Genomic DNA, 17,767 nt, shown 5'->3' with positions numbered 1-17,767 from the left:
TAGCACAAGCTTGGCAGACAGGTTTCTTTTGTGTCAGTATCAACCCTAGTTTCATATGAGTCAAGAACCAAGGGGTATGAAATAACTGCATTTTTTGAGTTTTTTGTTACTTTTAATAACGGCCCCCATTTTCAAACTCCTATGAACTGGATTGGCAAACTCCTTAATTTTTACTCCAAAATGTATGTAGCTTACATTAATGAATTCGAAAATTGGGGTGAAAAAACTAACTTTCTTTTCCTCTTCGGCTCATGTTCTATTTCGCCTTACATCACGAAGAAAAGTTTAATTGAAAACGACACTCCTACTTCCGCGGTCTCTCCTTATTAGTACCGCATCAGTTTTATCAAATTCCACCTACTAACTACGAACCAGCACAACTAGAGGAAAAATTGTCTATAATCTTTATCAAAGTCTATGCGTCACTTTCGCCGAACGAATTCAATATTTTCCTTGATCAACCTATATTTCGAAAACGGTTTATTCGATTTGTCCCTTAGTGGGAGGAAAGTTGCAAATCAGGGTAGGAATAATCTAGCATCAATTTCAACAAATTAAATAAACTATTTTGCTTACGTATGTGCAAAAGTGTTTTCCTTGACATGTCTAAATTTGAAAAAGCTCGGTCCATACATTTTATGGAGAAGTATAGGTAGTTTCGTACCCAATACCAATGATGAGGAATTTATACTGACCTATGGCAAACGTTTTTGTGATTGGCCATGAACCAAATTGAGAAAAATGCAGATAACAATATTTTCTATAGCGATAACAATATTAGAAAAATGGCAGGCCAAGTGGGATGAAAGCTCTCCTAGTAAATTAAAAGAAATAAAGCTATCAGTAAAACCATGGTCAACATCCTACCGCAACAGCCGCAGGGAGAAAGTTGCTCTCACCCGCCTCAGAATAGGTCATACTCTCCTCACGCACTCTCACCTGATCAGAAAACTGCCACCTCCAACATGCAAATATTGTCAGTCCATTCTCACGATTAGACATATTTTTGAAGAATGTACTCACTATTTAACAACAATAAACAGGATAGGACTGACCCCAAATTTATAAGAAGCACTCACAGATGAGGAAGCTAAAATTACATTAGTGTTTGAATTTTTAAAAGAACATCGCCTTCTTCCTAAATTATAACTCCTCTTCGATTTTAATTTTTTTTTTTTTTTTTTTACTTTTATGATGCCATAGGCGTTGATGACCAGAGGATTTTACGCTTTTAAGCAACAATCAACAACAACAATATTTTCTCGGAAAACAAATTTATCTGATTTATTAATTTGGATTTTTTAGAACTTAATACAAAAATGACTAAGCTAGTAATAGCTAAGAATCGTAACTTAATGTTCTTTTAATACTGCAAAGAAACAAAAATAAGATTTTTTTTTTCTATTTTCGTTTTTTATTTTTTTTATTTTTTGGTTCTTCCCCTTCTGGATGAATACCAAGAGTGCGCTTAAGATGCTCAAATTCCTTGAGTTCTCTTTCCTGTTTTTTCCTATTTTCTATAACTCTTTGAGTTTCCTCATCGATGGGGCAATCTACAGGGTCATATTGTGTATCAAAGTTACGTATTGGGCCCATTTCTTTCAATTTTTTAGCTATCGTTTTGCATCTGCGGTATCCTTCTCCATGTTTTACAATTGTCCAATTACTATGCACTCTTTCTCTTGGAAGTCCAAAAAGAGCGATTGTTGTATCTGGAGGTACTTTACTAATTTGTACGTAGTGTTTTGTTTCTTCTTTGCCAGGTTTAGTATCTTTAAATTGGTAATAAGGTCCTTTTTCCACTCCTCCATCTGCTGTTCTAAGAACGGATGGAGGATATGGTAAACCCATGCAACAGTCCTCTCGGTAACAATACTGTGGTGGTGCCACCACATCTTTGTCTTGTAATGGAAGCATACATGGAGATACTGGGTATTCACAGTCACATACATTTATATCACCCATTGGACATCTACCAGACGGAAATTTCTTACATGGAGGGTATTGTACAGGGCATATAAGTTCACCCCCTGATGATAAAGCACATGGATCAGGTTTTCTAGTTAGAGGACATGAAGTAGGTTTAGGAGTGAGAGGACATTTCGGAGGAGCGAATCGACAAATTCTTTTGGGTGCCAAAGGTTCAAGCGGACATTCAGAGCTTGATAAAGTATTTTCAGAAAGACCTCCAGACAGATTTTCATAATTATTTTTACAGCAACATCCGTCAAATGCAGGTTTCTCACTATTTAATGATGATGACGATTTTAACAAGATGTTTGAAATACTGAATTGAAAATTACTTTCACATGAAACTAAATCCAAAAAGTTTCTTTTCGGTAAAGATGGTAAAGTAAATGATGAACTTGAGTAAGAAGATAACTGTATACTGTCAGCAGAGCTTGTAGGTGGAATAGATCGGGAATGACCGTCAGTTGATGTACATTCACAGGGTACATTCAATGGACATGGTAGAGGAACTGAACAACCAAGAGGAGGACATAAACAAGAACAAGAACAGTTAGGATGAATTTGGCATCTCTTAACTAATTCTCCTAATGGACAATCAGGTTCTTTTGTCAAAGGGCAGCCGGGAAGTTTACAATCAACCTCTGGCTTTAATTTACCCAGAGGACATCCCGGTTTTTTCATACATTTTTTGAAAGGGCACGGTTTCTTTTTTTCTATTTTAGGTTTTATGTATTTATCCGGACATAAGAACTCCGCGGCAGGACACGTTGGCAGTGGGGTAGCCCCACATTCTGGAGAGTAAGGGCATTGAGAGTCCTGATTTTTACGTTCTCCCTCAGCATCTTCATTTCCACTATCTTCTAAATCCTCTTCTTCCATTACTTGAAGGTCAAATTTAACGCTCTTCGAGGAAGTCTGAGACTCTTGACCTTTATTTTTCAGTCCATCTTCTTTTATAATTACTTCTCCAGAACCGTTATGTTTATCCTCAAATGACATTGACACTGGAAATGGACATTCGCAACCAATAGGACATGGATTTGGTGAAAATGGGCATTGATTCTTGAGTGACATATGTGCTCCGCAAGGAGGAATATATGATGGGCATGTTGGTAAGTGAAATGTTCTCTCAATATTTTCTTTTGACTTATTGCTAGGATCGGTAGAATCACTTGTTATTAGGGAACATGGTGGTGGTATTGGAGGGCAAATCGATTTCACCGGGCATGAGCATGGATCCAAAAAGCATTGGAGTTTTTTTAAAAGGCATGTTATACAACCCGGTGAAGAACAGGGGATAGTTGGAGAGCAACAACAAGAATTAACTATAGGACATGATGGTTGTGAACAAGTACATAACAGTGATGAGATACAAGAAGTTGGAAGACAAGAATTTACTAGAGGACAAGCTGGTTGCAAACAGGTGCATAGTGATGATGGGGCGCATGGAGGAAGACAAGGACTACAAGGAATAAGTGGACATGGGCCACAACAACCATCAGGTGTTACTGGACAAGGAATGCAAGGTGGAGTTGGACAGCAAGGAATCAGTCCTGGACAACAAATACCACAAACAGGTTTACTGCATGGCAAACACAGACCACAACAACAAGGAAGAGAACTTGGACACATTCCAGGATCACATATCCCACATTTTGATGGCTGAAGACAGCAAGGAGGTTTAGGCTGAAGAATGCAGTCAGGTTTTCTGGATAAGGGACATCTTGGCGTTGCACAGCAAGGGCATGGTTTTGGAGCGAATGGACAAAGAGGCCCAGTCTCAACACTAGGAACATCAGGACAGTAACAGTTTTTTCCACAAACATTAGGAAGAACAAGATATGGGCAACTTTTACTTTTTTGGCCATTTTTATTTTCAGGACTAAAGTCCTGTAGAATACATTCGGAACAAGGCAGTGGACGAGGAGAAGAAATTAAAGAACATTTTGGAGCATTTTGAGTATTTTTCACTTTAGTTACATTGATTGTATTGATTTTATCAGGTTGTATTTGTTCAGCTTTTTCAATGCTCTGCTTCTTTTCAGTTGATGGATTACCATCTGTGCAAAGTAAGCACGGCGGTATATTATCAGGCCATTTTGCTGCGTTACTGTCAGTATCGTCCGTAGGAATATTTGGGCAAGGGTTAAGAGAAATAGGGCAGCCTTTTGCCAAGGAACATGTCTTGCAAGGGCACTGATCGACACTTATTTCCACACCCATCATCTTCGCGTAACCACATTTAGTTTCCCTTTGAGGAAGCAGAGGGCAGGCTGGTGGAGATAACGAGCATACTGGTTTTATATTTAATGGGCACTGCTTTTTTTCAAATATTTTATTATTTGCCATGAGCTTTCTTTTGCAATTTGGTTTTTCCAAGGGACATGCCATAGTTTTGCTTTGAGGTTTTTTCACGAATTTCGTAAAAATCGTTTTACCTGTTTCCGAAATTAATTTATGTCAAATCTGCAAAAATAAGTAATAATTAGTTCATGAAGTACAAAATATTTGAGATAATATACACTTTTAAAAATGATTTCGATAGAAAAGATGAATTTCTTTTGTTTCAATTAAGTGTAAAGCTTAACAGGTTTTCAAGCTTCATAGCAAACAAGGCTCCTTAAAGATGCCTATCAGCTGTAAAGTTTTATTAGTTTTCAAACTACATAGAGAACAAGACACATTAAAGATTGTAAATAGACACTAATAATAATTAAAACCCTTCAAAGCAATAAAAGGTTTTTAAATAAGCCTAATGATCTTTTATTGAGGATTAAAATCTCATAAAAGACCTTCGACTTGTTCTATTATTACAAGTGTAAAAAAAGAAAATAGGAAAAATACACTCAAGGATAGTATAAATCAAGAATTCAATGTGTTAGTAGAGACAAACTCAAACATCAGCACTGATCCAGAGGATGCAACCGAAAGGAAATCAGTCTTTAACAATTGCAACAACACTAGAGAGAATCAGTCTTCAGACATTGCTAAGGAAGAGTTGTATAATAACGGAGGGAATTAGTCTCTAGATATTGTAGAATGCAAGAGGAGGGAGCCAGTCTCTGGACCTCTTGGAAACATGTTTGAGGGCTACCAGTCCTCAGATCTTGCTGAAATAGAAGATAGAAGGGATGCCAAGTAACATAGATGGTACCAACCGCGCTGAGTTGGAATAAGTTGAATATGAAATACTAACCTCTTCAATATACTAATACCTGAGAATATGGTAGTATGTTAGCTTTGAGACACACAGACAGATTTGATATTCTTTGGGGAGATTTGCAATCACGACACTTTAAATGCCGAAATTGATATTGAACTAAGTTAGTAGCAATGACTCCGTAATTGATAGGCCGACCGATGGAATACCAAAATAGTCGGTATTAGGAAAGGCGTGGTATATTGTTTGACTATCATAAAATTGGTTTGTTGTATGTCTATAACCAAAGTTTATTTTGTGTATTAGTCAGGTTCAAAAAGAGGAAAATAGCTGCAAATATCTAATCGGGAGGGGGGAGGAGGGATCAAATTCTGTTTCCTTATTATCAGAGCAGAATTTAAATTTAAGAATTCAAGTACATAAATTGAGTGATGATTTTTTTTTTTAAAGCTCGTGATGCTATACCGGTTTGATTTGAATTTCAGCGTAATGAAACGCATTAACTGACTAATTTTTTCACAAAAATTACTAGATGGCACTGCGTTCGGGTGGCTCCTGAGTCCAATGGCAGCATAAACCACTAGGCTGACAGTCCATGTGTCAGATATCTGTCGTTTAATTTAAGTAAGAAAATATGGTAATGCTTGTTTACATGATAGAGTAGAGTTTAGTGAACTTAGCCTTGCTAACAGTTTAACTTGGTGAATGAATGATAAAAAGTAATGATTAATTATAACTGTAACAATAGGCAAATAACAAGAAGGAAACATACAAGTTTATTGGTATCTAGTGGGGAAAACTAGTCAGGCAAGTGGGCCCAGCGGCAAGTGGCGGCTACCAGAGTTGCTACCGCGTATTAAGGTGTCAAGATCCATTTCTGGGGACAGCTGATAAATAAATGCCCCGGGAATCGTACCCAAAACGTTCCGAACCAGGCGCTCCGGGACCTACGCCCTAACACGCGCGGCCGTCACCTCACCTAAATTATTTGTATGGGTGGTGTTGAAAGCTCATAACGAACTACAATTGCATTTACATGTAGCATTTAGCTGTCCCACATATGCAGAGAGTTGATAGTAGTACCAATTATCAAGCAAACCGTGGTCGTACGACAAAATTCTCACGATAACAGACAGACTTTCACCGTCACTATGGAAACTGGGCTTAAGCATAAACGCATAACCCACACTGGTGCCATGTGACTTGTAATTAATTAAGCCCTCAGTTATTCGATTAGCACATAAATATTAAGTCAGACTGTTCAAAGAAAGGGTAGAAGAAGAACAAAGTAATTAAAGACAGCGCGCTGAGAACAAAAATAATAATAAAACTGAATTTCAAGTTATGTCTTACAGTTAAAGATGAAATATAAATACAAAGTGAGCTATTAATGAAAAGTCAAGATTACATTAATAGTATGGAAGACGAAATCTGGATATCCAAACGTCTAAGTTAAAAATAGTGAATAAAATCACAACCTCATCAACGAGACTAAACTAGTATATGATATTCTGCTTTCATTTTAAAGCAAACATATTCAATCGTAATAATATATTTTTTAAATTGAGAACCGTACTACTATTTTATTGTGCTTTTTAAGTGCATATTACCATGTAACGATATGGCAGCCTTCAACGCTAATTTAAATAATCACCGATTTAATCGATGATATTAAGAATGTTCTGTTAGCTGCTTCATTGGTTTTAATAATATCATAAACGTTTAATACTGTATTAAATAAACACACTGTAAACTTACCGTGTAGTGAATGCATAATTGTTTTGGTTAGTGTTGTTTTAATGTAAGAACTTGAAGTGAATATCCATTGTGTGTAGTTCTTTGTTAAATAATAAAGTATTAGTCACATGTTTTGTAATAATTACAACTATCATAAACGAAATAATAGTAATTTGATATTCACTTGCGAGAAATAATAATAAAAGCTTACCAAACCCGAAGGTTCGATGCCAATACCACTAATCGTTCTCTGCATACATCTGTCCAGTGGCACTCCTCCAAACCCAAATCTACTAAATCAATCAACGCAATCCTCCCATCTACTTTTCGGTCTACCCCTCGAACGTTAACCAGTTGGTTAAGAGTTTATTTATACATTAAGGATCCATTCGTTACTTAAGTCCCACAACCTTATTCGCCGTTATCCTATAACCTGAATTATATTTACCGGGTGCAGTTCCCTCAATTCAGCCTTTTTTTTACTTCACTTACTGCAATATTGTAAGTGTAAGTAAAAAAAAAAAAAAGAAAGAAAAAAAATACATTTTTAAATCTCTGTAATAAACTACAAAAGCGACATTTAATAACAAAATTTATTTATTTATCTTTTTCTTTTTTGAAATTGTGTATTAATTTTGGGAAAAACTCTATCTCAGTAATTATGAGACATATAAATGTTTATTAGCAATAATATTAAAGCTCAATGTTCTATAAAGTAACTTGTAACATTTATTTTCGTAATAGTTTTCATGATATTTGCTAAAATAACTCACGAAATGTTGGTTTCTAGTGGTTCGGACATGACGTTTGGTTTATGAAAAAACAAATCAAACGTAACTTAACCGCTTAGAAAAAACGTATAATAAACAACTTTATAGAGCATTCAACTATCGTTAATTTGGATACATAATATACATAAGATACATAAATCAAAAGTGTTTTTCAAACTTAGACATTTTCTGAATTTAGTTTGGCAAATATCAGGAAAACTACTACCCCAAAGAAAGTACTAAGTATAAACTACTTGATTCAGCTTTAATATGTGTATATTTAGTAGTTCCTGGGCTATAGTTTTTTTATGAACCAAATGTGTTACCTGAACTAAAAATCAATAATTGGTGAATTTATTTTGAGGAATATGAAAATTACCAATACTTTGAAAATATATATAATAAACTACTTTATAGTAATAGTAAATTTAACTAGCTTAAATATAAATGCTAATAGATATCTTTACGTCAAATTTCGGATTGATTTTTTCAATAAGGTGTTTAGTTTTTGATTTATTTTAAATATTGTAAAAAAAAAAAAATTGGTAAATATCTAAAATAATCCTTAAAACTAACCTCGGAAATCGGGACACTCAGCTCCTTCTCATTAGAGGCAGAACACATCTATTAAAACAATGTCCAAAAAATTTTACAATACTTCCCGTCACTATATATAACATAAGTAATAAATAATTTTCCTATAATTCTATATATTCTAAGTGAAAGTAAAAAAGGATAAGACGTATTTTGACCTGAAACTCTTCATTTATTAGGGGAAAAAACAAGAAGTAAAGATATACTGCTTTAGAATGTTATAAAATTTATTCTTCATCGACAGTACAGCAGATTTAAAAAATTCCTGAGGAAGTAGATCAAAAGGTCCAAACGCGGTCAATACTATTGAACGAAGTACATATAGGACAGACGGATATCTTTCTATTGTCTATGAGTTTTTAATTATTTAAATATATCCATTTTTTGTAAATAAACATATTTTAAAAAATGGGACACATTTCAATGTTATTCTTACAATATACACATCAAACGGTCAATTTGTTGACTTAATTTAAAATTGTGATTGCCTCCTACTCTTCTGCCATGCCTAGAATAAAGTCCGCCTTTTTGGCTTCTCTTTTCCTGTAATTTATTTATTCAGACTTACCCTGTGGACAATATAGGCGGTTGCAGTTTCTTCAAAAGCTATACATAAAATTGCTCTTTTTCTGTTATCTTACCCTCTCCATTCAGGGGAATGCCGTAACCCTACAACCCTACTCTCCTAATCAAAAATGACGCCTAGGCCTGGGGATAAGGCGATGCCTCTTGAAGGCAACTTTACGTTGAAGTTAATAAGGATTTCGAAAATTATTGTTAATTATCTGTAAAACCGTACATTTAATCTCAAATTAAATGAAAAATATGAAGTGAAAAAAAGTTATAGTAAATGTTATTTCCAATAAGTTGGTGCATCTATAATGAAAATCCATTAAGCCATTCTCCAATCCTGAAAATCCATTAAGCCATAAATTCATGCTTCTTTCTCTGTTCTGTTGATTCTTTCAATGTTTAATAGAAATTCCAATTAAGGATCTCAAAATTTATTTACTGTTCTAAAAAGTAAAGAGGGGATATAAAATTTAATTAACTTGGTTAATTTTTCAATTAATGTTTTCTATAAATAGTTAGTACAAAATTAATTTATTTAAGGACAACTTTAAAATATTAAGTATGATACAAATAACTACTTTTTTTCTGATGCGATGGAAAGAGTTGTTTATTAAAAAAAAAAAATAATAACAGTAAACATTATTTTTTAGAATATCTACTTAATGGTAACAACAAATAAGCGACTGAGAATCAATAGTGGTTCAAAAAAGCATTATCAACAATGTAATGTGAGCAGACTTTGAATAAGTGTCGACTTTTTTTTTTTAATCTTTCAGCCAAGCCATTTCTGGCATGCGGGATGCGGCAGCTACTCTTTACTCTCAACAGTCAAATATGGCGAACAGACTCCGCCTTCTGGCGTCACTCGGCCTGGAAGAGTCCCCCTCCATTATACTCCTCCCCCAAGTAAAAGAGTGATACGCACTATCGATATACCAATAGTAATATCGACTGTTACCCATCCCTTATCGCTCCGTTTTGTCTCCAAAACTATTGTATTATCGGATATGGCCTCTAAACATGAACCCATGGTTGTTGGTCCATGTTTTGGTTCTAAAAAAGTACGATGTAAAGCTAACATTATACCTACTCATGAACCAATGCCTAATCCAGGGTCTAAGGCTCGTATTGAACAGGAGATTTTTTTTGGGAAACATTTTACCTCCTGTACCCTGCTGATACCTGAAGATGAGTTTTTTCGTCTAGGTGTTGGTAAAAGGCCTGTTGCCAAGCCTACTAATAACCTGGCAAATAACTGATTGTTATTTTTATTGGTTAGGCTTTAAAAATTAGTTATAAATAAAACCATGATTCGATTGTAATGGATACAAATTTTAGTTATTAATGGTTCATTAACAAATAAACTTAGTGATCATGACCATTTTAGTTATAGTTCTATTTATAACCAATTTTAGCCCATCTCAGGTTTTAACTAAATCTGTGGTAGTTAAAACTAAATTAATAAATTTTCCTGTATTCCAGTAAATTTTTCTGAAAATAGATTATAAAAAAATATTATAGCAGTAAAAGGTGTAGATTTAAAACTATGACAAAGGAAACTGATGAGTCAAAGGTCAACAAAGTTTAGTCGCACTTACAGTCCTCTGTGTCTTTTAAACTTAAAATTAACTATTAGATTTTTTTTTAGCCCTTTTTAGAGAATTAAAACAGGAAAATACTTAGTTTGTATAACAGTAAAACCAATCTTGTGAATTTTCCAATTTTTAATGGGGATTTCTATTCAACAGTTTTTTGTGTTGTTTAGATAAAACAGATATTATTTTGATATATAAGAAGATGGTCAGGGTTGCAGTCAAAAGAGAAACAAAAATAGTTTACAACTATTTATTTTTTTGTTTCTCTTTTGACCGTAACTCTGACCATCTTCTTATACATCAATTTTTACGGTCAACTATATATACATATATAAGATATTATTTTGGACTGATTTTGGAAGGACTCCTACCCCATGATAATGCTATACAGAAAAAATTGACAATGGACTTGGCTAGTTTTTAAATTCTCTGCCCCCATTAAGGATAATTTTTATTTATTTATTTTTTTTTTTGTGGTTGGTTTTTTTTATGTTTACTTTGACTTGTGTTGGTTTTAAATTTACTTCATTATGTAATGCTGCACTGTTACCACTTTTATTAAAAATATAATTTCAATATTTATGGAACTAGTTTCAAAAAATTAGATATACTAATTCATTTAGTAGCAACTACATTACTATGCATTTATCATAAATGATAGATTTATTTTTAATAAAGAACTTGAACAGTATTAATGATAATTTTAGAAAAAATATGGTCCTTAAATTAGCAATAAATCTTCATCATTATGCAATAATAATAAAATTTACAAAAATTATTTTAGCATATTGGTAAATAAATAAAGTTTATTGTAATAAAGTTACATTGTATAATCCTTCAATTTAAATATTATTAAGCCTTGTAACAAAAATATTTTAAATTTGCTAGATTAAAGCAAATATCGAATGCAATGAAACTATATTTTTATATATTAAGTTCAATGGGAGCTAGTATCTGCGTGAATAGATATTGGTTTATCTTATCCTGATCATCAATCATATTTATCATTTGAGATGTCATATTATTTTAAAAGTTTATTTATTATTATAATGTCCTTAAGGCTTCAAGTTTTATCAAATCACATTTCCACAACTATGGTACATAATTAATACTGACAAACTAGTAGGTTTTTACTTTTTCTTTTGTTTTATTAATTTTTATTTCAGGCTGAAAGACCGAAAATTTCTACACATGTTCTTGACACTTCAAGAGGTCTCCCTGGTACTGGTATATCTGTTAGCTTGTATTATTTTACCAATAACCAATGGACCTTAATTAAAGAAAGGTAGGGGCATAGAAAAATTTATAGATATTAATAGATTTCTTAATTAAAAATTTCATCTATATTTGTGAACATCTATATTTCTCATTTGACGATTTATATCATTATGACCAATAAATTATCTCATTCATGGTACTTAAGCAAAAAAATTGTGTTTAGTATGCTCAGAAAGTTAATAAATTTACTGTTATCTTTATTATTTAAAACTGATATTTTTAAATTTCTATTTTATAAATAATACTTACTTTCAATGAAAGTGTGCAATGTTCTGTTAGAAAGTGTTGTAAACTATGTGAAAGTTGTAAACTATGGTATTAAAATTGTTTGCAAAACAAAATTTACTATCATCTATGTAAGGATATTAAGTAACAAACATCACTCCAAAGAGTTTATGAAGCTTTCATATCTTATAGACAGATCAGGTAAGGCTCTAGTAAGTTCCCATTTCAAAGTGCAGTCGAGTTTGATTCCCACTGATATATCAATATTTATTTTGTTACTGTCCTCTGTAATGAATAATACACTCCTATCATTTTTAGAACAGACCAATAACCTCTAGACAGCTGTCAGGGGCTAAAAAAAAAACCTCTAGGCTCACAAGACTATCCTCCACCTTCACTGAAGGAGTAGGCAATATTGGTTACAGTACATAGCACAGTTGATATAATGCAATAGAATTGCACTTCATAAAGCAAAATTCCTTTTTTCATATTTAATATCAAAAAGAATCATTAGGTATTGTTTATTATAATAAGTATTAAATATTGTTAAGTGGATCGTACCAGACTATTATGATTGGAATTATTATTGTTTACTGGTTAATAGTAACAATGAAATGTGTGATGTGAGAAATTCACAGAAATGTTCAATAGATGGTATTTTCAGTAAATGGAGTAAACAATCACAGAAGTTGTGGGTTATGAATGAGATACAAATGTAAATACACATTAACATAGAGACTTACTTTCCAACCCAATGTGTCTTTCATAACTATAATGTATAATAATGTAAATTATTTTTATAGCATCACTAACTCAGATGGAAGATGCCAAGATTTGATTACTCCCACAGGTTTTGCTCCTGGACGCTATAAATTACACTATGAAACAGAAAATTATTTTGCTGCAAGAAACACTGCTACTTTTTTTCCATTTATAGAGGTATACTCTTCATAATTTTACAGAGAAATACATATTATATTGTATGTTATTACATCACAATTTGCATTTTAGGTTGTTTTTGATGTCCGTTCCAAACAAGAACATTATCACGTACCTTTGTTGTTAAATCCTTTCGGTTACTCTACCTATAGAGGAACATAAATAAAATGTTTTTTTTTTTTTTTTTCATTTTCACTATGGTAAATTTTGTTATAATGTGTTTCAAGCTGCCTCAGCTGACTTCTGTATAGCCTAAAAATACTAAAAATGTAATCAACCTTTTTACTTATTATTTTATTTCTTCAGACAATTCCCTTTCCACAGTTACATTTACTTTAGCTAGATAGTATGTTATAGGTAGAATACTATCTCAAAAAATCACGATTGTGATTACAGTATTTGATTCAGAAAGGAGAGAAAATTTTGTAGGTAAAACTTTGCAAAGTAAAGGTCATAGGTTTGTCAAAGGATAGTGCTAGTCACAGTTTTCTATGGGATAGATTATGCCTTATTGTAGAAGGCTGATAAGTTACATAGCTGGGAAGAATTTAGTAGGAGGTTGCCACATTGGTTATAAAGAAAAATCTTAAATCTTCTGGAATGGGTAAAAGCAATAAAAGGGAAGATGAGCAAATCTATAAATGAAAAGTTTAAAAGAGGATAATTATCAGAAATTATGAAATATAAGAGAGATGCTGATGTCATTAATAGAGTAGAAGACAACCATGGATGAATGGTTTTGCTTTAGAAAGTTTTAAGGCCTTCAGCAACCTCTACAAAATATTTTTTCTGCTCAGGTTATGCCTAAGAAATGAGAGAGCAGTATCATTATATGATACACAAGAAAAGAAGCTCAAGTGACAGCAAAAACAATAGACATTTATACATCTACCAAGTAGTCTATAAGCTTTAGAACCTACTTTAGAAAGGAAACTCAGGGCAATCAAAGGTAAGCTGAAAGAGGTTGACTTAGATCCAACCTCTACACAAAAGGCCACATCTCGCTCAAGACAGTTATTGAGAAATTATGTAACAGAGGTGATTAATGTGCATTTATCCCACATTCCTGGATGTAAAGCCAGCATATAATTTAATTCCTAGATAATAAATATTGGCAGTTTTAGCTGCTAAAAATCTACCCACTGAATTAATCAGGCCTATAATGAGACTAAAAGTATAATTAGGATAATTATAAATGGAACAGAACCTTCATCATGAATAATGTTTTTAAACAAAGTGACAGCCTTATTTATCATATTCATGATTGAAATTTTAAAAAAAATAATGGAGACGACATCATACACAGATATGGGAAAATTGCACATGAGGATGATTCTAGGTCATTTTGATTTTCGCAGACGATATTGTCCTCACAGCTGATTCAAATGAAAATCTAGTTAGCAGTTATTGAATGGTAAGTTCAGCTTTAAAGAAAGGGGATGACAATGTAAGGTGATAAATATTGGTTGTGAGTAGGAAGTTATTTTATGGTGCAAAGAGGAGATAATGTAGAAAAATTTCTGGGCAGAAATGGAAAAATTGACCAAGAACTGAATAAAAAGGGTAAATAATAATTATTATCAGCTTTATAGCACTGCAATGTGGAAGAGGAAGATGAAAAAGCATGTTAAACTAAAAAGGCTGGCTACCAAACTCTCCTTCCTTATGAAACTATAAAGACATTTGAGCACCCACTTTGAGGGAAACAATCTAAAAGAGACCACTGAGATGGATTTCAGTCATCTTTACCAACTAAACAATGACTGGGATCCACAAAAGTTTTTGAAACAAGACCCACTTGCTGGACATCACCCTCGAGGAAGGACAAACCTGTTACAGACAGGTCAGGCTAACTTTTTTCCTCCAATAGGAAAACAGTTTTAACTTCATGAAGACCCGAATGGCTAGGGATCTTGAAACCTGGAAGGCTGGAACCAATGGAACCTCCTTACTAAAAGAAACAATGGAGGAAGATGAAAAAGATAGATAAATGTTTGACTAAACTTATATGTGCAGTTAGAGTATTACTTAGAGGAGTTGTGTCCATATTGAAAATTTGTTTTCAAGCTCACCATTTTCAAATACAATACAGAGAGTAAAAACATAAAAAATGAATAATTAACTATTCAATCATAAATCAATTAATTTATACTATTCAATAAGTAATTTATTGTCTATTTTTTCATAAAATTATCATTTCCTAAAATATAAAATAACATAAATTTCATTCCGAAATAAAATTCAGAATAATAAATAACAAACAAGTTAAATTAAATAAATAGGATAATGGCAATTAACATGTAACAACAGCTTTCAATAATACCACTATCAATAAAATCAAATATTATTCTCACCATGACTTAATATTACAACTTCATAGCAATACTGTGCTTTCAATTACCTGTTTACAACTTCTTTACTTAACAAGACAAATTACCATGACTTTGATTTGCAATTCTGTACAAAATAGATTGTAAAAATGGCAGAATAACTTAGAACAAATTTGCAAATCATAATATATTCCAATACTTCATACAGGTTTAATAAACATTAGAAATTTACCACATTATTAAAGTGAAAGATTCTTATTCACAATTTTATGTTCTAACACAAATATAAATTTGATAGATAAGGTCACTGTGATCATTTAAGCTCCTTTAACATTTTTCTTTCATACTTTAACTTCGCCCAAATACCTAAACACATTGATTTTAATCTGTAGTCAATGATAGGCCCTTGACTAGCAAATAAATATTGCGCTTCAATTATGGTTTTGGCTAGCTTGAAACGATGTTTCTGAATGAGGCTCAAAGCCATATATAATTTACAGCGTGCTGCTAGATATGGATCACCAAGTCTAATAGCTATTTGTAATTGACGTACTGATATTTTACCAGCTATTGTTGCGCAGTTTTCAATACTATCACCTAATGCTGAAAAGGCACCACCTAATGTTGAAAGCCATGCCATGGCATGGTCTAACTCTCGCCTTTCTAGGCAAGATATTTCAAACATTCGGTTTCCTTTATAATCAATCATTTCTTTCTTAGGGTGAATAATACTAACACAAACTAAAATTCTATTCACTTTATTACTTGATGCATGATTATTTTTCTTCTTCAGAATCAAATTTGCCAATAAAGTTCTGTAAGATACTGATGATTTAATAACATAATAGAACAATGATGCTAAGTAACTATCCATAATAACTTTAAATTTTTCAACTGGCTTTATATCCTCAAGTATTGCAATAAATACATCAGCTTCATTGTTATACTGCTGGATGATTTCATCAGGAGTAATCCATTCCCAATTGGAAGAACAGGGAACCAAACAGAATTCATCTAAAATGTTTCTTCCGAAAAATACTTTAAAATCTAAAAATAACATATTTTATAAAATGCATCTGATGAAAATAAAACACAGTAGGAAGACTTTTATCACTGAAAATTTCTTGTACATTGTTTACAAATAACAAGAATAGGGAGGTTATATTTTATCATCCTTATCAGAGAGATATGAAATTAAACGAATATTTACCTAGGAAAAAGTTGTATCAATTTGATGATATTCTAACGGATTGAAAGTCAGAATTACATTGAATCATCAATTAATGTTTTAAGGTAAATAATGGTTAAAAGGTTTTAAATTTATATTATAATCTTAAGTTAATAATTATTTGAAATTTGAAGGTCATTTTCTTAAAAAATGAATTATTTTACGTTGCATTTGGATGCATTTTATAACTAATTTTCTTCTTTAGAACCATATCTAAATTTCTTCTTCTAACCAAAACCTAACTATCCTCAACCTCCTAGATTTATCCAAAACATTTGACATGGTTGACCACAATATCCTTCTTACCAAACTACGAAATCTTCCTCTATCTAGCAGTGCTTTGTGCTGGTTTCAATCCTTCCTTTCCGATCGTTCCCAGTACGTAATGGTTCCTGATAAGCTTCCATCAATGACTCGATCACCTGTGGTGTCCGTTAGGGTTCGTCGCTATACCCCACCATTTTCGCTATCTACATCAATGACCTTCCCATCCTTATCCAACATTCTCAATACCATCTGTACGCTAATGACTTCCAAATTTACCTTTCCTTCCCATAGGTCCTTCTGACCTACTAGTTGCCACTGAGAAGCTTCAAGAATACTTGAATCGAATTAGTCACGGGGAACAAGAAAACAAGCTTAAGTTGAATGTAGAGAAGACTAAGGCAATCGTAATAGAATCAATCACCTCCTGAAAACCATTCTTCATATTCCTAAACAACAATCCATTACAATTCCATCTATATGTTAAGAACCTTGATGTCGCTACAGACCAAACTCTCTCCTGGAAAAACCACGTCTTCGACATTTCCTGTCGTACCTTCTCCGCCCTAAAGCGTTTAAATTATCTTCGTCACCTACTTCCTTTTGAAACCCGTAGGCTCCTTGTTATTTCCTTAATATTCCCCCACTTTGATTATTGCTGTGTGGTTTACGGGGGTGTTTCTGAGGATCTCGAAGCAAAATTAAAACAGTCAATTAATTGCTTTGTACGATTCATCTTTGGGGTCCCCAGGGACGCCTCTGTCACCCGATTTTATGAAGAGTTGAAGTGACTTTACCCCTCCTTCCGTCGTGGCATTCTTGAAAAGAAGATTAAAAAAATTGAACGCAAAGTTGTCAGGGTAATAGTGGACCCAGAGTGGGACAATGAATTAGGGATCTGGAGCAGGTATACGAACGAAGAATTAATATTAGAGACGCAATATTCAATCACGCTTAATATGAAAGCAAAGAGGTTACAGTGGGCAGGAAATGTTGCAAGAAGCCACTCAACAGGTCTTATCTTCCTAACCATGAGCGCCTCGGTCATAGGAACTACACCAAGAGGATCATGAACACGGCTGAATGCCGCATAATAAATTGGA

The 17,767-nt window shown here is 33.1% G+C and overlaps 3 protein-coding genes across 3 annotated transcripts; 1 reads left to right on the top strand and 2 right to left on the bottom strand.

Annotated features, from left to right (window-relative positions):
• Positions 1-1,367: 1,367 nt before the first annotated feature.
• Positions 1,368-6,973, bottom strand: LOC106689590 (zonadhesin). Its single transcript, XM_014434647.2, has 2 exons — positions 6,890-6,973; positions 1,368-4,437 (listed from the first exon to the last, which is right to left on the bottom strand). Exon 2 carries the CDS (start codon positions 4,360-4,362, stop codon positions 1,402-1,404), a length of 2,961 nt encoding a protein of 986 aa, XP_014290133.1. The 5' UTR covers positions 4,363-4,437; positions 6,890-6,973; the 3' UTR covers positions 1,368-1,401.
• A 4,365-nt stretch (positions 6,974-11,338) lies between these two features.
• Positions 11,339-13,127, top strand: LOC106689687 (5-hydroxyisourate hydrolase). The gene is made up of 4 exons (XM_014434806.3): positions 11,339-11,497; positions 11,567-11,685; positions 12,707-12,842; positions 12,915-13,127. Exons 1-4 carry the CDS (start codon positions 11,414-11,416, stop codon positions 13,002-13,004), a joined length of 429 nt encoding a protein of 142 aa, XP_014290292.1. The 5' UTR covers positions 11,339-11,413; the 3' UTR covers positions 13,005-13,127.
• A 2,215-nt stretch (positions 13,128-15,342) lies between these two features.
• LOC106689671 (uncharacterized protein F58A4.6) lies at positions 15,343-16,333 on the bottom strand. Its single transcript, XM_014434783.3, has one exon. The coding sequence runs from the start codon at positions 16,230-16,232 to the stop codon at positions 15,486-15,488; it is 747 nt and encodes a 248-aa protein (XP_014290269.1). The 5' UTR covers positions 16,233-16,333; the 3' UTR covers positions 15,343-15,485.
• Positions 16,334-17,767: the final 1,434 nt, after the last annotated feature.

This window comes from Halyomorpha halys, unplaced genomic scaffold, assembly GCF_000696795.3.
Source record: "Halyomorpha halys isolate HHAL.00 unplaced genomic scaffold, Hhal_1.1 Scaffold47.1, whole genome shotgun sequence".
In the NCBI taxonomy this organism is placed as follows: Eukaryota; Metazoa; Arthropoda; class Insecta; order Hemiptera; family Pentatomidae; genus Halyomorpha; species Halyomorpha halys.
Note: the sequence above shows the minus strand (reverse complement) of the source record. Positions and strands in the feature narration are given on the sequence as shown.